The sequence below is a fragment of the Chenopodium album genome, chromosome 19 (assembly GCF_948465745.1).
Source record: "Chenopodium album chromosome 19, dcCheAlbu1.1, whole genome shotgun sequence".
NCBI lineage: Eukaryota > Viridiplantae > Streptophyta > Magnoliopsida > Caryophyllales > Amaranthaceae > Chenopodium > Chenopodium album.
Window position 1 is genome coordinate 11,036,106 of NC_137852.1, and position 22,034 is coordinate 11,058,139.

The 22,034-nt window shown below is 33.8% G+C and overlaps 4 protein-coding genes across 4 annotated transcripts; all 4 read right to left on the reverse strand.

Annotated features, from left to right (window-relative positions):
• Positions 1 to 1,591: 1,591 nt before the first annotated feature.
• LOC145594011 (GDSL esterase/lipase At1g33811-like) lies at positions 1,592 to 4,663 on the reverse strand. Its single transcript, XM_081650359.1, has 5 exons — positions 4,393 to 4,663; positions 3,994 to 4,124; positions 2,958 to 3,206; positions 2,141 to 2,402; positions 1,592 to 1,821 (listed from the first exon to the last, which is right to left on the reverse strand). The coding sequence occupies exons 1-5, from the start codon at positions 4,661 to 4,663 to the stop codon at positions 1,592 to 1,594; spliced, it is 1,143 nt and encodes a 380-aa protein (XP_081506485.1).
• A 2,183-nt stretch (positions 4,664 to 6,846) lies between these two features.
• On the reverse strand, positions 6,847 to 12,080 carry LOC145594637 (AIG2-like protein D). The gene is made up of 6 exons (XM_081650964.1): positions 11,814 to 12,080; positions 11,338 to 11,410; positions 11,128 to 11,220; positions 10,876 to 10,959; positions 8,534 to 8,696; positions 6,847 to 7,244 (listed from the first exon to the last, which is right to left on the reverse strand). Exons 1-5 carry the CDS (start codon positions 11,951 to 11,953, stop codon positions 8,550 to 8,552), a joined length of 537 nt encoding a protein of 178 aa, XP_081507090.1. The 5' UTR covers positions 11,954 to 12,080; the 3' UTR covers positions 6,847 to 7,244; positions 8,534 to 8,549.
• Positions 12,081 to 15,095: 3,015 nt separating this feature from the next.
• LOC145595276 (F-box/kelch-repeat protein At3g23880-like) lies at positions 15,096 to 17,560 on the reverse strand. Its single transcript, XM_081651661.1, has 2 exons — positions 16,258 to 17,560; positions 15,096 to 15,481 (listed from the first exon to the last, which is right to left on the reverse strand). The coding sequence occupies exons 1-2, from the start codon at positions 17,249 to 17,251 to the stop codon at positions 15,453 to 15,455; spliced, it is 1,023 nt and encodes a 340-aa protein (XP_081507787.1). The 5' UTR covers positions 17,252 to 17,560; the 3' UTR covers positions 15,096 to 15,452.
• Positions 17,561 to 18,238: 678 nt separating this feature from the next.
• LOC145595557 (F-box/kelch-repeat protein At3g23880-like) lies at positions 18,239 to 21,061 on the reverse strand. The gene is made up of 2 exons (XM_081651969.1): positions 19,859 to 21,061; positions 18,239 to 18,793 (listed from the first exon to the last, which is right to left on the reverse strand). The coding sequence occupies exon 1, from the start codon at positions 21,051 to 21,053 to the stop codon at positions 19,860 to 19,862; it is 1,194 nt and encodes a 397-aa protein (XP_081508095.1). The 5' UTR covers positions 21,054 to 21,061; the 3' UTR covers positions 18,239 to 18,793; position 19,859.
• Positions 21,062 to 22,034: the final 973 nt, after the last annotated feature.

Sequence of the window (22,034 nt, forward strand, 5' to 3'; positions counted from 1 at the left end):
AATTTTTAACTCAAATTTTTATCCACATTAGGTGATCCCCTCATAAACAAAATCTACTGATATTCCTTTTATCTTATCATATCGAAAAAAAAAATTTTTTCTACCTCGATATGAATTCGACCTGAAGTCAAACACCCATCAAACACACTATATATATATGGGTTCATACAAACTATTATTCCATCAACCAAACTAGAACAAACACAACACCAAAGAAAAAAAAACAATGGCTCGTTTTCTTCTTGTTCTCTTAGCAACATCTTTCATTCTCTTAATCTCTTCAACCTTGTGCACAGCAACAGACTCCCCTGCTACATCCTTCATCCGAAAAACCTGCAACGAAACAACTTACACAACCCGTTACTTAAACACCCTCCTCCCCAACACAGACCGCATCAACGGCAACACCAAAAAGGCTACACATCTCGCCATCATGGCCACCGTAACTGAGGTTCAATCCGCCTCAAACGACATCCAACACTACGCTGATCTACTACCCCGAAGATGGACTCATGAAGTCGAGTCCCTCGAAAACTGTCATACTGATATTGCTAATTCAGTCATTGGGCTGTATAGTGCATTGGAGGAAACTAATCACTTGGGTGGTGGCTCTAAGGATGTTAAAGAGTCGAAGAGGCTAAACATGGAAAGCAACGTAAAATCTGTGCTTAATGCTATTGATGATTGCGCGAATCATCTTCAAAAATCGAAAGGTGGGATGATTGTGGTTAAAAGAGTTGAAGAGATTTTGCAACCACTTAACGAGCTTGCTACTAATGTTGTTAACCTCGTTCATCACATGGAGTTTTAATTGAAGTTTAATATTACGTACGTATTGTATTGTATGTACTCCCTCTGTTTCTTAAAGTTCTTTTATGTTACCCGAATTTAGTGCTTTAAGAAATAGAGGTATGTAGTAATCAATTAGTTTTCTTTGTTTTTCTATAGATTTAGTTTTAATTTGATTGTTTTACTAAAAATAGATTGCAAAAGGATATTTTAGGATTGTTTATGTTTTCCCTATAATATTAATGATTGCCCCTTTTTAATTATAATTTGTTGCATTATATTGCTTGTCCAATGATAAAATACAATACAATAGTTTATGGAAATCATGCTATCTTATCACAGCATATTATGAACCATGAATTTCTTATCTTTAATTACATATTAGCTAATTCTAATTTTAAGAAAACCACTGAGACGAATTAAAAAAGTTCTTATATAATAAAATTTTGTATTTTTTTTGTCCTCGTATACATGATAATATTCGGACAATGTATAGTTTTCAAACTTTGGCCTCAAAAACTTTGTTAATTATAGTTTGTGAGTATTTTTAAGAACTCCAGTAGACCAGTGACAGTCAGTATAAAACTTTGTCACATCCCATGACATGAGCCAAACTGATTGATTTGTTAGTTGCAAGTTAGCTAAGATCAAGGGTACCAATATTGTATCCTAGCCTTAAAATAATTACCATGATAGCAAGCTGTAATTTAAGCTGTTAAGCATAAATTATCTTCTATCCTTGAATTGTTATCTTAGGTGTACAAAATAATGTATCCTACATACATATACAAAACCTTGTAATTTAGAGCATTGCTAGCTGCTTTATGTCAATAGGGTATGCATACGAATGTGAATCGTCGTTGTAAGCCTTCTTAGCAAGTATAATGTGAACTAATTCAGATGGATGAAAGGCATCCCAATACAAGTACTTCTTGCGATCTGCACAAGGAGTCTGGAATGGAAGGCATGTAATCTCGCCGCCATTCGAATTATTCCCTGCTCCACAACATCCTACATCTATTACCTCAAACCCTGAAAATAAAACATACACAACGAATTGATCTAGTGTTCTAGTGATGTGTACTCTCTCTGTGTTTTAATAAGTGTTACACTTTGATCGACATATAATTGTTATTTAATTGACTTAAATAAAATAAGAGGTAAGTGGAGTAATTGGAGAATTACAAATCTGTACAAGAAAAATAGTGAGGTTAATATTTTATTGAAAAGTAATGAATATGAGAGAAAATAAATTTTAATAATAAAAAGTAATTCCCACTTGGACTCGCAAATACTGGACCAAAAAAACCGTAAGGATTGAAGTTGAATGCATAAGGAAAAGAATACATACCGTAAAATTGTCTGTTGGATTCGAAATCGGTGCATTCTCCATAAAAATCCAAGTAGATAAATTTGGCTCCAGGCAAACGACCATTGTTAAATGTATCAACCAGGTTCCGAAGGCCAATATTGAAGAGGTTGACAAGATTGTTCTGATCTTCATTACAAGGTCTTTCCCCAGTCACGTTATCCTTCAATCTATTAATAGGAATGCACCCCATTTTCCCAATTCCTGGTAATACCATCTTTCTAACTCCAAGATTATACAAAGCCTGCATGATTTCAATTGATTAATATATGTTGAGCAAAACAAGTTACATGCATAGTGAATGCAAAAAACTAGGTTAGTATTTATGCAACGTCATATATATATGTTGATGGAATAAGATCAGACTTTGTTGTTTTCACCTTATTTCAGATACTTTTAGTTTATTCTTACTACTCGAAGCTTTCATTGACCCAAATTAATTTACCTGCACTATTTTCCTATTTGCAGTGACTCATTATTAGTTTATTTGTATCAAAACTTATACAAATGCTTATGGAGCAAGTAAATTGAGACAGATAGAATATTAAAATCAACCCAGCTTTTATCATACCGTATCTTAGACTAGATGATCATGGTTGAGTTAGGCTTAGATAAAAAAATCCAACCCTAGGATCGGTCATATATATTCTCTTAGGTCGGACCTGTTTGATTGTCTCGAGCTAGGTCAAAAAATCCAACCTTAGGAGTACTTACTAGTTACTACTACTACTACATGTACAAACATGTTTTCGACGTATCAAGTGATATATAGTTATTGGATAGTAGAAATTAGACAAACCGTAAGTTGACGCTCGTAATCTTGAAGGAGGGATCTAGCAAACTGAGGAGGTGTTAAAAGAGCAGAAGTAGGATATTGCCAAGGCAATAAGTAATTGTTGAGGTAGTCATTGTTTCCCATTCCAGAATAAATGATACATTTGCTTAGGTAATCTTGTACGGCTTTCTCATCTCTTCTAAAATGATCCCTTATTTGTTCAATCACCCTTTCGAAGTTCCTTATTTGTTCATTCATCGGTACATTTACTCCCTGCATGTGTAACCAAAAAACCTTTGTCATTTGTAATTAAACTTATATAACATGAACCATGCATGTAGTATATGCTACTTCATAATTAGTTACTCCCTCCGATTTTTTTTAAATCTTCTACTTTTCGTTTGTGTGTGTGTGTGTGGGGGGGGGGGGGGAGGCCGGGGAGCTAAGTAGGTCACGTGATTGCTATTTAAAAAACAAGTAGGCCAGGTCACGTGGCTTGCACTGTTGCACGTATAAGTCAACACCAGGAAATGCAGTCAAAGGTTAGAATCAGTGGGACTTTAAAAAAATAATAATAAATAAAAAATTTTAATAATAAATAATTAATACAGGTGTGCTTTGATAAAAAATTTATAAGATACTTTTAACAAAATTTGTCTTTATAAGATGGTTTTTAATAAATTTTCTTAAATATTATTTTCACTTTTATCACTCCTTACACCTACATGGTCCAATTCACAAAAAATTCCAAATATATAGTACTACGGAGTAATATCAATATTTCTAAACAACTTTTTCTTTTTTACCTAAATATATGTACGGTTATGGTTTCAAATAAAATAATACTGTTCAATTTGTTGCTTAGAGTAATAGACTTATTTAATCTAACTTTTGTGCTTGCTTAGCCAAATTAAAGTTTAGTTAAATCCAACAGGGACTAGCTACATATCCATGATTTGTACTGGATTCATTTAATTTATTATTTTTTTTTATTGAAAATAGCTTGCAAAAAAAATATTAATAAAGATGTAATTTGCAAACACAATCGAAAAATTAGTACCAGATAATTGCCAGTCTCATCTCTAATTCCAGCTGCTCCTGATGCAAAATTAGCTCCCTTAAGGAAGTCACCAACATAACTTGATGATCCTGAAAATGGAGGAATGTAATCCACAAATCCTAGAATTTCAGCTGTAACATAAATACATACATAGTTAGTTACAAAATGTTATTTATATAAAATTTAAATAAAAAAAATAAAAAAAAATCAAACGTATGAAATAAAAGTACTTATTTGTCATGAAAACAATACAACATTCTTTTTAGGCCATTTTTTCATCATGCACATCTAATTTGATGCTCATAAAACGTTTTAAAATAAAATTATAGAGAATCCAACTCGCTGTTTTAAAATAAAATTACAAAGTACATGCAGATCAAGAGAGTTCATTCCACTTACCCATAACATCAACAAAAGTTCGACCATTGGTAAATCGACCGGTAGGCCCTAGAGGGAAATCGATACCATAAGGCCAAAAATTAGATTTCACAAAAGTGAAAATATTATTGTTGTTACCATTATCAACCAATGAATCCCCAAATACGAAAATACAAGGCACTTCCACTTCCATGTCTACTTGTATTGATGAGTTCCATGCCTTGGCCGTAAAACACAGCATAAAAAATGTGATAACACCAGAAATACAACTTCTTTTGTAACAAACCCTCATTTCTATAATTTTATATGAACCGTTTTTTTCTATTTCTTGAGAGAACAAACCACATATATATAACATATAGTTGGTGGTGTCATGGAAATCATGCATGTATGTCTTCTACGGTTTTATAAGCTAAGGTAAGAAAAATCCGCACTCAACTTCCTAGTTAAGAATAGAAAAGACTACGTTTAGTTGACCATATTTTAACGCCATAGTTTTATTTAATTTGTCTGTATGAGTTTAAATAAATTTAAATCAGATTATGTAGTATTTATAAATAAAAAAAATAAAAAAAAAAGATTAGATTATGTCGTAAATAATAAAGTTATATTAGACCTATAATATTTTGAAAAAAAATTCTATAAAGTAATAAAAAGAATATTACTTGGAAGTTCTTATGCATGCTTGACTAATTATTATGAGACACTAATTCTTCAAACGGCCAAATCAGGAATAAAACTAAAAGGGTGAGTCTATTGCTAAATTGATGCATTTTTCATGGAAAAGATGCATGCATAACAAATTCCAAGTAATTTTCCATAAAAAGTGCATCAATTTAGCAATAGACTCACCCTTTTAGTTTATTCCTGATTTGGTTGCTTGAAGAACTAGTGTCTAATTAATACAATTGGTGTCACACTTCACATATCATAGCTCAAATTATTTTCATAGCTTTAGATACAAGATATTGACTTATATCTCTAGACACATACAAGGATATGTGTGTATTCACGAATTGAAACATATCATGGTTTTTCAAGAGATTTTTTTTTTTTTTTTTGTAATAGTTTTTCAAGAGATTTCCGCATTGAATAGTAGGTTAATGGTTTTGTGGCTAATTTGAAAAAAAAAATATATATATATAGTTATGAATGCTATGTTGATAATTTGATAATACAAAAAACAATTTGGCAACAATTTAATTACAGAAAGTATTTTTAAAAAATTAATATGACGATAATGATAGCTAGGTTAGAGGTTCAAATTTCCACATCTCCATTCGTATTATCCTTGTAGCTCATTTGCATGGTTGCAACCCCGAAAAAAATTTGGACCAAACTAGCAATTACATTGTCCCTTTTTCCCTCAATTTTTAAAAACTGAATTCCTGATTTCTCCATATTTTATACATTTTTCCTCTTATAAACCTTTCAATAGGAAGCAACAGATCATGGATAAAAAAAAAAAAAAAAAAGCAACAGATCAAAACGCATTAAAACACGACACTTCCTTACCTTACAAAAAGTTTAAGAAAACTCTTATAAATAGTGGATGGACATTTATATCCCTAAAAATGTTCTTTTACATATTTGCCCGTATTTGATTTAAAAAGCCTTATAATTGTCTCTTGATGAATTCCCTAAATTGATTTCAAAAGTGAGAAGTTATGTTTAATCATCTTTAACTCTCTATATTTCTTTTTGTTTTGATTTTCCTATTTAGAATTCATATTTCTACACAAACTCAATATATTTTACCATTTAATCACTAAATTAAAGTAGCTCAACTAATGTTTAGAACATTGCACCGCTAAAATTTAGAACATTGCACAACTACATAACATCCAACACATTTATCGTCTATATGCAAATAGTTTTGATAAAATATTACCCAAATTGGCAAAGGACATAAAGAACATCGATAATTAGTTATACCGCGCGCGTCGCGCGCACTGGAATCCCTAGTATAAAGATAAATCAAGGAGCCCATTTTTATAGCCTAACTAAGCTTTATTAGTTCCTGGATAAAGATAAATCAAGGTAGGAGAAGGTAGACATTTATAAGTAAAAGCAAATTATTGATAACAAAAATTGCAACTACTAGCATTTGCTTTTGTTAACACTTGAATAGCATCAAGGATTAGCCTTGATAATGATCTTATGAAGCAGATACTGTTAAAATTGCCTGTATTGTCTGACATAAGTCAAGACAGAATAAAGGAAGCATGGTAATAAAATAGCAACTGCAAAATATAGCCAGCTTAGAAGCTCTATTAGATAGAATGGCCTATCGTAAAGGTGGGTGGCGATGGTGGTTCTGATATGTAGCCACTTCGTCGGCAACCTTAACCAACTCGTGCCAAACTGTAGTCCAAATTTGGGTCAACACTGGCCAACAATAATAAGGAATATCTGCGGTCTGTGAGAGCACAAGTATGGCATTGCTATAATTCAATATATATGATCAGGAGCTCATTTGCTAGAATTAACCAAATTCCATCAATTGCAAGTAACTGTTACACCATTGAATAAGTTCCAGCAGTTTCATGTTCAATTAGAAACCATAGCTCTACCATTCTGTGATGGCATTCTGACGATAAATGACAAGAACTGGAGAGCTGATGGCAGTACAAGAGGATCATGAAGATAATTACTGTACAGAGTTGCAATACTAAGAGAAGATGTCAAAGCTGTGAAGCAGAACACACACTTGAACCAATGGCAGATCAGGCCATGGATGACTTGCCGCCATCACCGGATTGGTAAAAGGAATTATATGTCTCCACTCTTGACTTTGCTTCAGGAAGCTCAAGTTCTTCCACGAATTCCTTAGTCATCTCGATAAAATCCTTCATATGAGCAGTTTTCCATTTCTAGAAATGTTCAAGGAGAGAGAAATTTAGCAACATCCTAAACTTTTTAAAAGAACATGTAAGATGAGAAAATAACACAGTCAATGACTCCATCTTTAAGCAAAGGGGAGGAAGTGCACTTTAATTTAAGATAACTCCATATAACAGCATACCAAGATAAGCATACATCTATTGAGAATTCTGCATAGTTCGCAGGGGAACTCCACGTATGAAGTATATTGTGCTGGTTACACCATAAGTCTAGAAGACAAATAGACAGACTAAGATGGCATCTTAGTGTTTCAGATGTTGGATGTTAAACCAAACAAGATCTTGGACCTCCTACATCAGAGCTAACGGTTTATGTTTTCTTGATATCAAACAAAGGTAAATGTTTTAATTTCTAAAGCAGGTCAAGTCGTCAATTACCTATCTACTCAGCTCCCAAGACCTTCCAACCCAAGGATCTTCACCATACACGTAATATTCTGATATAAAACCAAAGAATAAGATAGGCTATGTTGATCAAATAAATCAGACTCTCTCTCTCTCGAGCACCAACAATGAGACATTTGTAAGTTATCCTTTATAGAGAGGCTTTAATAGTTACAGATTTCGAGAATGTATGGATAGGGTTAGTTCTTAAAATAGTACGTCAGTTAACCTTAAGCACTTGCACATTGGCCACAAGTCAATACTAACAACTCTTTCTAATTACACACAGAATAATCCACGATAAGGACGTATATGTGTGTGTGTGTGTGTATATATATATATATATATATATATATATATATATATATATATATATATATATATATACTAGGCTGTTGCATTCATGGAATACAAAATATAAGACAAGTTTATCTTGCTATGCCAGTGCCACTATGGCAATAATTGTTGCAACCAGTTGTAACATGGATTTTGCTACTATATGTTTCAAGATGTATTCAGTAATTCACTGTCCAATGATTCCAATCATCCAATACAATTGGTGAATTGACCAAGGCAACCCAAACAAACCTTATTAGCAGTATATTACTGACCATTGAAAAGTGAACTGCTAAGCTGTAAACACAGTTATAGTGGTAGGATAAAGGTACAGCCATAGTGGTTCGATGCTTATTATGGAAGGAGACAAGGAGTAGGGAAATGATTTTGGGCCGGGAGTTGTTTCTGAGAGTGAAATGGTCAGGATGTTGCCCTTGCATTCCCCCCCCCCCCCCCCCCCCCCCCCCCCCCGAAGATAATTACTGTACAGAGTTGCAATACTAAGAGAAGATGTCAAAGCTGTGAAGCAGAACACACACTTGAACCAATGGCAGATCAGGCCATGGATGACTTGCCGCCATCACCGGATTGGTAAAAGGAATTATATGTCTCCACTCTTGACTTTGCTTCAGGAAGCTCAAGTTCTTCCACGAATTCCTTAGTCATCTCGATAAAATCCTTCATATGAGCAGTTTTCCATTTCTAGAAATGTTCAAGGAGAGAGAAATTTAGCAACATCCTAAACTTTTTAAAAGAACATGTAAGATGAGAAAATAACACAGTCAATGACTCCATCTTTAAGCAAAGGGGAGGAAGTGCACTTTAATTTAAGATAACTCCATATAACAGCATACCAAGATAAGCATACATCTATTGAGAATTCTGCATAGTTCGCAGGGGAACTCCACGTATGAAGTATATTGTGCTGGTTACACCATAAGTCTAGAAGACAAATAGACAGACTAAGATGGCATCTTAGTGTTTCAGATGTTGGATGTTAAACCAAACAAGATCTTGGACCTCCTACATCAGAGCTAACGGTTTATGTTTTCTTGATATCAAACAAAGGTAAATGTTTTAATTTCTAAAGCAGGTCAAGTCGTCAATTACCTATCTACTCAGCTCCCAAGACCTTCCAACCCAAGGATCTTCACCATACACGTAATATTCTGATATAAAACCAAAGAATAAGATAGGCTATGTTGATCAAATAAATCAGACTCTCTCTCTCTCGAGCACCAACAATGAGACATTTGTAAGTTATCCTTTATAGAGAGGCTTTAATAGTTACAGATTTCGAGAATGTATGGATAGGGTTAGTTCTTAAAATAGTACGTCAGTTAACCTTAAGCACTTGCACATTGGCCACAAGTCAATACTAACAACTCTTTCTAATTACACACAGAATAATCCACGATAAGGACGTATATGTGTGTGTGTGTGTATATATATATATATATATATATATATATATATATATATATATATATATATATATATATATATATATATATACTAGGCTGTTGCATTCATGGAATACAAAATATAAGACAAGTTTATCTTGCTATGCCAGTGCCACTATGGCAATAATTGTTGCAACCAGTTGTAACATGGATTTTGCTACTATATGTTTCAAGATGTATTCAGTAATTCACTGTCCAATGATTCCAATCATCCAATACAATTGGTGAATTGACCAAGGCAACCCAAACAAACCTTATTAGCAGTATATTACTGACCATTGAAAAGTGAACTGCTAAGCTGTAAACACAGTTATAGTGGTAGGATAAAGGTACAGCCATAGTGGTTCGATGCTTATTATGGAAGGAGACAAGGAGTAGGGAAATGATTTTGGGCCGGGAGTTGTTTCTGAGAGTGAAATGGTCAGGATGTTGCCCTTGCATTCCCCCCCCCCCCCCCCCCCCCGCCTCCTCCCAAAACAACCCCCAATCTTTGCCAGAAGGAACAAGAAATAGTGAGAAGAACCCTTGCTAAAACAGCTAAGCAAGAAAGGACTGCCTATTAGACTCCAAGAAAAGGAACATATACATCAAACACCCAAATCCTAAGGTTAGGAAAAAGCAATGATGTAAATAAATAATTACCAGCACAACAGCATGGTTCATTTTCATGTAAGGATGGATGAAACAATCCAATTTATACATAGTATACATCTAAACTTGCTGCAGCAGCGTATATGAGCAATAGAGCATGGATCTACACGAATTGCCAACAAGTTCATTGGATACTATAACCAGTGGATGTTTCAAGATCAAACTACTTGTAACCAACAGTAATATTACGGAAAGCAATTCTCCATGCCAGAGGATGAGGCATAAGTTGTTCTGTTTTAACTTACAACACCCAATTGCATTTAAATAACTCATTTGCATATGCCTATATTGAAGCCAGGAAGACATCAAAGCAGAACAAAACAGCGGTATATTTTACCAAACCAGAGAACAAAATTGCAGACCAGATTGCACTACATCTAAATATGCATCAGCATATGTGACAAGTGAAGTTATTAAGATTCTGTTGCTTTGAAGTAGATCAAATTGCTTAGATTCCTGTAAGGGTCACTTTTTAAGAGTTCTACAAATTATACGAAGTATCAGATGACACAATACAGATAAGCCATAAACTCCAGAGTCCTGACCCACAGGAATATATTTCACTATATACAGACATGCCGGTACAACACAGCTCGCACCCACCCACACACACACACACATATACAGACATGCATACATATTCATTGACTGAAAGAAAAATTGAAAATGTAGAATTGAGCCTTATGAATAACAGAAAGGGTAAATTATAACTACGGAGTAATAGATAAATAAATAGCAGACGTGAAAGGGGGGTGGGGGGAGGTTACCTCAAAATCCCAATCTCCATACACGTCTGGATCGTTTTTATTATTCCACACATATGCGTATGTCTGAAGCTTCTCCAAGTTGTCCTACAAACAAACATTCATCTAATATTCTCTCATAAACTAGATGGTGTATCAACAACAGAAACTAAATCCTGGTTTCCATCATACACCCATCAAAAAAATCTAGACGTACCATCATAAGCATTTCAAAACCCAAGATTCATATTAAAAGTAGAAGAATCAAGAATTTACCACAAGAGTGACTTCTACTGAATCTCTAACATACTCAATATCCTCAAATATATCCAGAATATCCAACTCTAGATTCGTGACGCCCTTCAAAACCTGTAGCAACATCATTACCAGGAATAATTACATATGTAATGCAAATTACACCCGAATATAGGATGGACACCTTGAAAAAAAAAAAAAAAAGAAAAGAAAAAAAAAAAAAAGGCATACCCTGCCAAGCACTTTCTTGTTCTCAACAGGCAGAATTGCTGGATAAACTCGACCTTTGATACTAAACCGCTGGCTGCACAAAGGGTATGTCAACATTTAGTCATTTACCAACAAAGGGCCCAAAAAACAAGAAATCAATCAACATACTATAATAACAAATGAAATGACATTTCTTTAATTCAATTTCCAGTTGATCACAAATTTAACATATTCAATTCAGCAATCTTACATACTTGTAATAATTAGGAGTCAATTTACAATCTTTAATGACAAACCCATCAAGAGACATTCAATTAGAGGCCACAAAAATAAAATTAAGCAAATACCCATATCACAAAATGGAAAAACGAGTAAACCCATAAGATCAAATCATCAAAACATGCAATTAAACCATAAATAAGAATACAATTGAAAGCATAAAACATGCAATTAAGAATAATCGATAATTAATTAAAGGGGAAGAGAGAGAAACTGACTAATCAGGGAGTGTAGCAGGAGTGGAAGAAGGAACACGATTGAGTAAGACTTGAACGACTTCATCAGCCAAAAGACTACCATAAACGAAAACATTGTGGTATCCTTGAGAAGTCCCTCCAGTAGTCATGCTCATCGCCATCTTCTCCCTCAAATTGAGACTTTGAGAGGTGAAAATTTGAGCACAACAACAAGGAGGAGGAGGAGGATGTTCTCTGATGTACTGCGTATTTGTTGTTGCCAAATGCCAAATGTCGGGTGGTTTAAAGATTCTAGGATGACAAAAGCAAAGTGAATATTACGAAGTAGTTTTTTTATGGAAATTTTGTGTAAAACTACCCTAAAGACAGGGTCATTTGGGAACAACTACTCATTTTTTTTTTATTATTTGTTTAAAACTACCCGCAAGTTTGGAAACGTTTGGGTAGCACTACCCACTAACGTTTTCCGTCCAATTAAAATGATATATTGGCCCAATTTTTCGCTTTTATCAATTACAATGGCCAATTAATGTTAAAATAAGCAAAAACCCCAATTCAATTAAACCCCTAAACCTTAGAAATCAAAATCCCCAAATAATTTTAAACTCATGAACCCTAAAATGAAATCTAATTAAAACCCTAATTAGATTAATTAAGGTGAATTAAAACCTTTAAACAAATTCGGAGAGTTAATTGGGTGGCAAAAGTGAAAAAAGTGGGCTCCGATAACGTCTTAATTGGACGGAAAATGTTCATGGGTAGTGCTACCCAAACATTTTCAAACTTGTGAGTAGTTCTAAACAAATTTTAAAAAAAATGGGTAGTTTTTTACAAATGACCCTATCTTTAGGGTAGTTCTACACAAAATTTCCTTTTTTTTATTTTAGACTTGTAACAGTTCTCTTTTAACGCGATACAATATTTCATATCGAGATAAATCTAATTAAATTTCATAAAACTACATTTTTAGTGAAAGTGAATCAAGTGAATAGTATAAAAGTCAAATTGTTATAAGTATAATAAACGGAAAAAATATTGAATATGGAGTAACTAAATATTTTAATAGAATTTAGGAAAATTTGTAAATTACCACCCAAAAAGAAAAACTGTTTTGAAATTAACACCCGTTAAAAATTTTATTTTAAATTACAACCCCTTAAATAAAAAAATATTTAGGTTACCGCATTTTTAGAAAATCCGGTGGAATTTCCGTTGGAGGGCCCCACCCAGCGGCTAATAACGACTACTTTGACTCTTTTTACTGTCTCCCTCCCTGATTTTTTTTTTTTTTTTTTTTTTTTTTTTTTTTTTTTTTGTTTATAAAGTTTCGAACTTCAATTCACAATTTGTTCCCCAATTTCAACCAAATTTTCTCAAATTTCGCATGTTATTGCTTGAATAATTTATCCTCACAGTGCAAGGTATGAATCCACTTGTTCTTAATCTAGGGTTTTTCACCAACAATAATTGGGGTAAATGGTTACACTTAGGAATTAGGGTTCTTGGGGCAATTGAATTGGGTGTTTTTTTACAATTAGGGTTCTTGGGGCAATTGAATCGATCGTATAATTAGGGTTCTTGGGGCAATTGAATCGATCGTATAATTAGGGTTCTTGGGGCAATTGAATTGGGCATTTCTTTTAAATTTGAGTTGATTCCAGTTGATGGTGTCCAATTTTGTTGATTAATTGTTTATTATGAGTTGTTTTTCATGTTTGAGTTCAAACATGTTGGTAGTGTTGTTCTTGTCAATGGATTTTTGAATGGTTGATTGTTGGATCAAGTTGTAAGCTAGTTCCCTTTTTGTTTTTGGATTATGTCCTGCAAAAATGGAGGAGAATAAGTTGGTTAGGTCGAGGGGAAGGAAGAAAGGGGGAAAAGATTGATTATGTTTGAGAAATTAATTGAAGTAATTGATGAGGAAAGTTTTTTTTTCTGAGTTTAATACGTTCGTGAGAGGGTTAGGTCGAGGGGAAGGGAAAAAAAAGGAGGGAAGTTAATAAGTGGGGGCCCTCAAACGGAAATTCCACCGGATTTTCTAAAAAGGTGGTAATCTGAATAATTTTTTAGTTTAAAAGAAGGTAATTTAAATTAAAATTTTTAACGGATGGTAATTTCAAAATAGGTTCCTTTTTAGGTGGTAATTTATGAATTTTCCTAAAATTATACAATTAAAAGAGCTAAAATTAAACCGTTACAAGTACTTAAGAACAAAAGGGTTATATGGGTATATCAATACATCATACCCTCTCACTTGTTCAGCTTCTTAGGGTGCGTTGGGTTTATAAGTTGGTATGGATTCAAAATCAAATTTGATACGCTATAATTGTACTAGTATATGATATCAAGTTCACTTATATACTTCCTCCGTTCTATTAATATTGCAACAATGGACTTTTTGCACTATTCATCACTCTTGTTTGACCATATAATATTGATTTATACGTTAATCAAAATATAGTCATGTGGGATCTTGTTGGATTCGTCTCATAAAATACTTTCACGATATCAACTTTTTATAATTTTTACACTTACACAATTATTGATATATAGCATATAAAAAGTGCTTTGGGATGCGTAATTTCCTCCTTGTTGCAATATTAACAGAACGGAGGAAGTATGTCTCTTTTAGGATTTTTAAACCTCATATCTTAGGAGATAGTCAGTTTAGCCGGATATTCGAACTTTGCTTGAGATTATCACTAGCCCAACAAGCTAGGTTCAACTAGACATGTTCCTTCTTGTTTATCACGCTTTTCACTTTCATCCATTCCTTTTTGCACCTATACATGGAGTAGATTTTAGTAAATGGAGTTTCAGCAGCCAGGAGTTCTTCAAACATGTCATTTTCCTCCTAAATTTTAATACAGCCGGTAAAGTTATCACCCAAAATAAACCAACATTTTCTGTTTAGCCTCTGATCGAGTTGCTCAATAGCTCACTCTGGCATATAGAGAGCTGCTAATGCTAGTGACAACTTCAACTTCTATAACTCCAATGCAGATAATTTTAATTCTAGAAATTCTGGCTAATGGAAGCTCTTCGTGGCTACTGTTAGTACATCAAATGATTTCGCAGTAATCCATGGAGGATCAACCTCTAATGTCCAACATTGGTTTTGCTGAAGAATGAAGATAGCTAAACTAAAACAAATATTGTATGACAGACAGAACCGGAGGAATTGAAGCATAAGAATAAAAAATAAAAATAATCTGCTCAAAGGGATGATAAATTGCAGAAGAATCAGTACAAGCTACAGCACACACAAGGATCAAACTGTATGCCTTTGGTGAGGGTGCATCAAAACCATTCTATCATATATCGGAGTAAATAAGATTATTTCCCCTTCTGACTGTATGAAAGTATGTTGCAGCAAGATGCTGTTGCTTGATACAACCAAAATTTTTTACAAAAACCGAAGGACCACATTAACTTAGTTTAGTAATAGTACAGAGAAGTAGCAGAGTTTCCTGGTATAGATAATCCAGGTGCACTCTCAGAAATTGGCATAGAGTTTTCAGTCACTAGCAAAAGCTTTACTACAGACCGGGGGAGGGCTACTCAAATTAAATGATTGATACATGGAATCCAGATTGCATTTTGCCTCCTTGGCCAAAATGTCTGCTACAATGTAGCTCCTTCAATATTCATATATCAGGCTTATGTTAGGTTGCTGCTGCAGCTGATCCCTGCAATAATTGACATAGGGAGTCGCTTGATACAGAAATTAGTAAATAATCACTTTTGATAGAAAATTTATACATGATAGTTCACCTAGAGGTTAGATGATATCCGGTTAAAACATGGCTCATTGTAATTTATTAGTATGCAGGCATAGAAATGGTAAAAAAGAAGTTTTACAAGAAATTTGAAGTTGAAAAAAAAAAAAAAAAAAAACATTTCCAGTCCTATTTTCAGAAATAAAACAAAAATCAATTTTTCAATATGAACTAGGCCAAAATTACTGTTAATTTGAATTTACAATTTCAGTTGTCTTAAGAATTGAGCTTACATTGACATACGATATTTTTTTTTTTTTTTTTGCTCTTGATGGCAAGAAAAATAGATAAAGCTGAAGACAAACAATCATAAGAAGAGGCAACTCGGAACTCAATGACTTTCTCTTCCCTTTTCTTCTTTGTGAAATTCTGTCATACAAATACATAGTACAATACTTCGTATAATTTAACAGTCACCCTTCTTCTACATATGCAAATAAGTTTAAATTGTATGACAGTTCTCAAACACAGGCATATTATAATAACCACTATAACCCAATAAACTTATAGAAATGTATACACCATCAACAGAAGCTGCAAGTTTGCCACTTTTTTGTTCTACAATCCAGTGATTTAAAGCATAAAAATCTTCAAACGCAACAGAATTAGCATTGCATATAATTATCAAAACAACAGCATTCAGATTCATAGAAATTGTACAGAGCAAACAAAGTATGGACACATACCTGAGGACTGGTCGGTGGTGTAAGGTAAAGTTAGGCTTGGAACATAACTAGCAATCCAAGAGTTCCCCGGCCCATCAAGTGTTGCAAGTTGGATGTACTTCACTGGATTTGAGCTTGGGTCAACAAGTCCAAGTGTAGCACTTCCCACCAAAATGAAAAACTTGCCAGTCCTAGTGAACCCACTCAATGCAATAATGTCGATGTCTTGTGATCTGTCTCTGTCGAGTAGAATAGTTTCTACCATCCCGGGCCACTTAAATATATGTATTGCAGCGCCATTACCACCCATATAATCCACATACTTAGACAAACACCCTCCCATGACACACAAACAATAATCTTCAACATTATGATCGGGATCCAAATTCAAGTCCATATAGTTGTGAAACACCTCATAAACTAAATCAAAGGAAACAATTTGCACATTGTGACTATTAATCTTAGCCGCGATCCAATACAGAGTTTCATCAACCAAAACTCCTCGCGTCAAGTGGAATGAATAAGGAAACCAACGAGAAATTCCATTACTACAGAATTCAAATCTTTCATTTGAAATACTTTGCAATGAAAAGATATCTTGATAAAGTTGATCAGCAATTCTTGTCCACTTATTGGATTTCATTGAGAAAACATGCACCCTAATCTCTAGAGTAGCACCCAATTCAGTAACCCTAATAACCTTATAATCATCAACATTAGAAACATACCCAAATCCCCACGAAACCCGATTAGGGTTAGACCAATCAATTACAAAATCATGGTCTGAATATTTTCTAAATTTGCCAATAATAGGATTCCACAAAATGAAGAAACTACCAGATTCAGAAGCTAAACATACTAGTCCATTACATGTGCCAATCAAAACCAGGTTTTCATCAGAATCAACACCAAAACCAAACCCTAATTTCGCTATATTATTGTTGCTGTTAGTACTAAATTCATCTTCAACAGCATCATCATGAGAATAAAGATAATAATTATCCCCATTTTTCATGAACAAGTATTGAATTGGGGAAGAAGGGTGAAAAGATGGAGATGATTGAACGAAAGCAAGCGCAAATTGGGGAGAAGAGAGAGTAGAATACCATAATTTGGAAATAGTTTGAACTGCATTAGGGTTTTAATGGGCAACTTAGTGAGAATGTGGTAGAAAATAAGATCTTGTGGAAGCTTGAGAAATTGTTCAGCCATGGCAGAATCTTCATCCTCCATTTCTGTAAACCTCAGTTGCAGTGGTGGTGAAGTCGGAACAACTGGTGGTGGAACAGCTCTCACTCAAGGAAATTTTTGCGATTGTATGCTTTTTTTTTGGGAGTATACAAAACGTTTAGCAAATGACATATCATATGTAAATATGTAATACAGTACTTGTTAATTAAATAAACACGAAATTCCCCGGGTGTGACATGAGTTCGACTCCTCATACTCCTCCTCTTACCATTATGAAAAAAAAAAAAGAAAAAAAGAACGTGCAATCCATCAAAATACTACGTACTTTGATCCCGTAGTTTGAGTTTGCATCCATTAGAAAATACACTAAAATACAATTAAACTTATTACAAATTAAAAAGTATCTATTAGAAGATAAACAATCAAACTCATAAAAATTATTATTGAGTACAATTACCCTCAAATTGAGGGTATTCAATAAGCTTAATAAAAATTATTAAACTCAAATAGCAGTTCCAATTGTACTGCTCTAGTTACATAGCAATTAAATAAAATAAAGTTCCTGTCAAAAAATAAATAAATAAAATAAAGTTGCTTTGGTTTCATATCAATTAAATAAAATAAAATAAATAGTTTTATAAACTTATAGGGTAGGGACTTTTTATTGGTCATTCAGTGCTTTAATTTTTTCACATGAATAGAGGATAAGTAACACTTGTAGGCTTGTAGCCCACCTTGTGGCAAGATGAGATAATCATTGTTGTTCGGAGTTTGTCTATATGGATCTACCTCGCAAAGTCTTGTAATTTTAGCGGATTCTGATTTATAATAAAATGTCCGCTTAACGTTTCTTAAAAAAAAAAATGTGCAAAAGAAACCGTACAAGCCAAAGCACAAAAAGAATAAAGATCAATTTGTAAATCTGTATGCCTTTGTTGAGATAAAAAAAAACTACGAGTATCAAATTTCTCTGAAATGTTACCAGTTTAACATCATCTGCAAAAAAACTCATGCTAGTTACGAAATTATAAAGATCAATCTGTATGCCTAAGTCTAGTCTTCATCTTCCTGTGAGACTACATTATCTTTCACTCCGGCCTCCTCCATGGAAAGTCTGTTGCAGCAAAATGTCGTTCCATGTTCGAACCTTTAGTGAATACTGAATGATGATCGTGTAGTCAATATTATCACCAACATAAATGTATTCCATGAATAATGCCTTTGGAGTACAATAACCTGCTTTAGTCCATGCCATCCATGATATATTATTAACAGTATATAGTTACAATCTTAATCGTTTTCAGGATGTCCAATGTCGGTAGAAGATTGATTCAAGATGATTCACCTTGAGATGTGAGATGATTTCCTGTAAAAATATGTAATCGTTATTTGTAATTACAGTTAACCAAAAAAAAAAAATCAATGAATTTATCTAAAACATCTCCATTATTTTTCTGATATAATGTAGAAATTTAGTCTTCCAACTTCAGTTTCTTAAGAGTTAGACTTAGATTCGCAAGATAGTTTATTTCGCTTTTCTTCTATTAATGGCAAGGAGAATAGGTAAAGCCGAATAAAAACAAGTTCAAATCCTGGCTCATTATCAGTGTTAGCTTAAATAAATATTAATGTAAGGGGGAGGGAGTGGAAAAAGAGTGAAAAGGGAGGAGATGAAGAAGAAAATTTATCTCATATATGAAGAATGGAAAAGACGAGGGAAAGAAACAGGAGTGCAATAAACATTGCTCCCTCCGTCCCTTAATACAAAACCTCTTTCGAGCATTTATTACTCACATAATAAAGAGAAAGAGGTTTTTAATTTAGGGACGGAGGGAGTAATTAATTTGTTTATTAGAGAACAAAAGAATGGATCAACCCAATCCAATCCCTAGCATCTCTTAGCCGAACTATTTCATTGTTCTTTCACCAACAGAAAATGAACCGCTCACTCAGCAACTCGCTCACCCTCCTTCCTTCCCCTCTTCCTATTTCTACAATCATCCCATTTAAGTACAAAGTACTCTGTATAATTTTACAGTCACCCTACTTCATATCAATATTATACTATATGAAAAAATTCCAATTGTATGACATTACATCAGATGCATCATAATTGAGCTACTAAGCATCATAGTTAGTAAATGCAATAGAGTTTAACTCAAAACTCAGGCACAAACAATCCGCTCTACATGGAGTACAGGTGCATCTTATATAAAGAACCACTAAACAGAAGCTGAAAGTTTCCACTTTTTTCTTATCATAATGCATTGCCTTTACAAAAATTCTTTTGAAAGCCATTCTTAGAGCTTGAAGAAATGCTACAGCATTAGAATTGTATATAATCACCAAAAGGGTCCAAAACAACAGCAATTAGCTTTATAGCAAACAAAGACACAGCATATCAAGTAGCAAACAAAGCAAGGACACGTACCTTACAACTCATTCGTGGTGTAAGGTAATGTTAGGCTTGGAACATAACTAGCAATACGAGAACCTCCAAGGCTAACAAATCTTGCAAGTCGCGTGTACTTAACTGGTTTTGAGTTTGGGTCTACAAGTCCAAATGTTGAATTTCTCAGCACAAAGAAAAACTTGCCAGTCCTTGTGAATCCAACAATGTTTTCACAGAACTTTAAATTAAAGTTGCTGGAGAGACAAATAGTTTCTATCATCCCAGGATACTTGAGCATACGTATTACAGAAACATCATTCCGCAAATTAACCCCAAACTTAGACAAGCACCCTCCCATCACACATAAAAATCTATCTTCACACATAGAATTGGAATCAAAACTCATGTTCAAAACAATGCGAAACTCCTCACAAACTAAATCAAATGAAACTACTTGTTTACCCCAATCATTAACCTTAGACACAATCCAATATAGAGTCTCATTAACCAGAACTCCTTGCATCGAGTGGAATGAATAGGGTAACGATCCAGAAACCCCATCAGTTACAAGACTCCTCAATGAAAAGATATCTTGATAGAGTTCATCAACAATTCTTGTCCACTTGTTGGATTTCAATGAGAAAACATGAACCCTAATCTCTAGGGTAGCACCCAATTCAATAATCCTAATAACCTTATAATCATCAACAATAGGAACATACCCAAATCCCCACAAAACCCGAAAAGGAGTAGATAAATAACCTTCAAGTTCATCATCAAAATATTTTCTAAATTTGCCAATAACAGGGTTCCATAAAACAAAGAATTTACCAGAACAAGAAGCTAAACATACTAATCCATTACAAGAACCAATCAAATCAAGCTCTTCATCAAAATCAAACCCTAATTTCACAAAATTCTTGTTATTGTTAATATCAATCTCATCTACTTCAACATCATCATCATGAGAAAAAATGTAATAATTTTTCCGATTTTGAATGAACAAGAATTGAATTGGGGAAGAAGGGTGAAAAGGAGGAGATAATTTAGAGTAAAAAAGAGCAAATTGATGAGAAGAGATAGTAGAATACCATGGTTTGGAAACAAGTTTGAATTGTATTAAGGATTTGATGGGGAGTTTTGGAAGAATATGGTGGCGAATTAGATCGTCTGGAAGTTGTTTTTGATGATGATCACCAAATTCAACAATGGCAGTACCTTCATCGTATTCCATTGTTCTAATTTTCACTCTCCGCAAGAAAGATAGTAAATTGAAATACTATGGGAAAAATAGAAAAAAGAATGGCACAAAAATATAGGAAAATTTGGTTTTGAGCGATTTACCTTCAAATTGTGTAAAATAAATGATTAAATAAATTACGAGTACTGTAAATTATCTTCCTTCAAAAAAAAAAAAAATTACTGTAATTTATCTTAACCATTTTTTTTTATGGAAAAAATTATCTTAACTATCTTCTAAGCGTGTTAGGGTATATTACAAGGTATATCAACATGTCATAATGTTATTGTCCGGATGCCTGGGTATCCTTTGAGCTCCGCTTAACCAGAGTAAGTCTGAGGGCTGCGCCTAGAGGTCCGAGAGCTCGGTGTTCAAAACAAGGAAGGTTAGCTGCCCCGGGGTGTGACCCGGGAAAGCTCCTCCGATGTTTAAGTCAGCGAATGTACTTCAGAGAGAGAGAGAGAGAGAGAGAGAGAGAGAGAGAGAGAGAGAGAGAGAGAGAGAGAGAGAGAGAGAGTAAAGAGAGTACTTAGAGAGAGAATTAGGAAAAAGTTCTCTCCATTAATGAATGATGAGCTATTTAGATTTACTTTTCAGGTAGCAGTCTTGTACTTGAGTAGACAGATTAGGGGTAAACTCATACTTTGTTATGATTAATAATGGGCTGAATTGGAGGGGTATTTTTGTCATTTCGGGTACATTGGGCTTAGGACATGTACTGGGCCCAAACATTCAGCCCCATGCGTGATGTGTGAACGAGAGCCTCAATCTATAAAAATTAAAAACGAAGATTATTTTCAACTCACTCCCAAGTACAAAAATAATGATAATGATACAATAACAATAACATTAACAATAACGATAACAATAACAATACTTATAAAAGAACAAAATTAAAAGAACAAAAAACATAAGAGCATCACTAACAATGTTGATTTATATGCAATATTCAACAAGTGATACAGAACCAGCCAA

Coding starts and splice junctions, on each gene's coding strand:
- LOC145594011 (XM_081650359.1), bottom strand. CDS start 4,663: ATGAGGGTTTGTTACAAAAGAAGTTGTATTTCTGGTGTTATCACATTT. Junction 4,125..4,392: donor AACTTTTGTTGATGTTATGG/GTAAGTGGAATG, acceptor TTTATGTTACAG/CTGAAATTCTAGGATTTGTG. Junction 3,207..3,993: donor ATGAGACTGGCAATTATCTG/GTACTAATTTTT, acceptor TTACACATGCAG/GGAGTAAATGTACCGATGAA.
- LOC145594637 (XM_081650964.1), bottom strand. CDS start 11,953: ATGGCGATGAGCATGACTACTGGAGGGACTTCTCAAGGATACCACAAT. Junction 11,221..11,337: donor ACAAGAAAGTGCTTGGCAGG/GTATGCCTTTTT, acceptor ATGTTGCTACAG/GTTTTGAAGGGCGTCACGAA. Junction 10,960..11,127: donor CAGTAGAAGTCACTCTTGTG/GTAAATTCTTGA, acceptor GTTTGTTTGTAG/GACAACTTGGAGAAGCTTCA.
- LOC145595276 (XM_081651661.1), bottom strand. CDS start 17,251: ATGAAAAATGGGGATAATTATTATCTTTATTCTCATGATGATGCTGTT. Junction 15,482..16,257: donor CACCACCGACCAGTCCTCAG/GTATGTGTCCAT, acceptor CAATTATTGCAG/GGATCAGCTGCAGCAGCAAC.
- LOC145595557 (XM_081651969.1), bottom strand. CDS start 21,053: ATGGAATACGATGAAGGTACTGCCATTGTTGAATTTGGTGATCATCAT.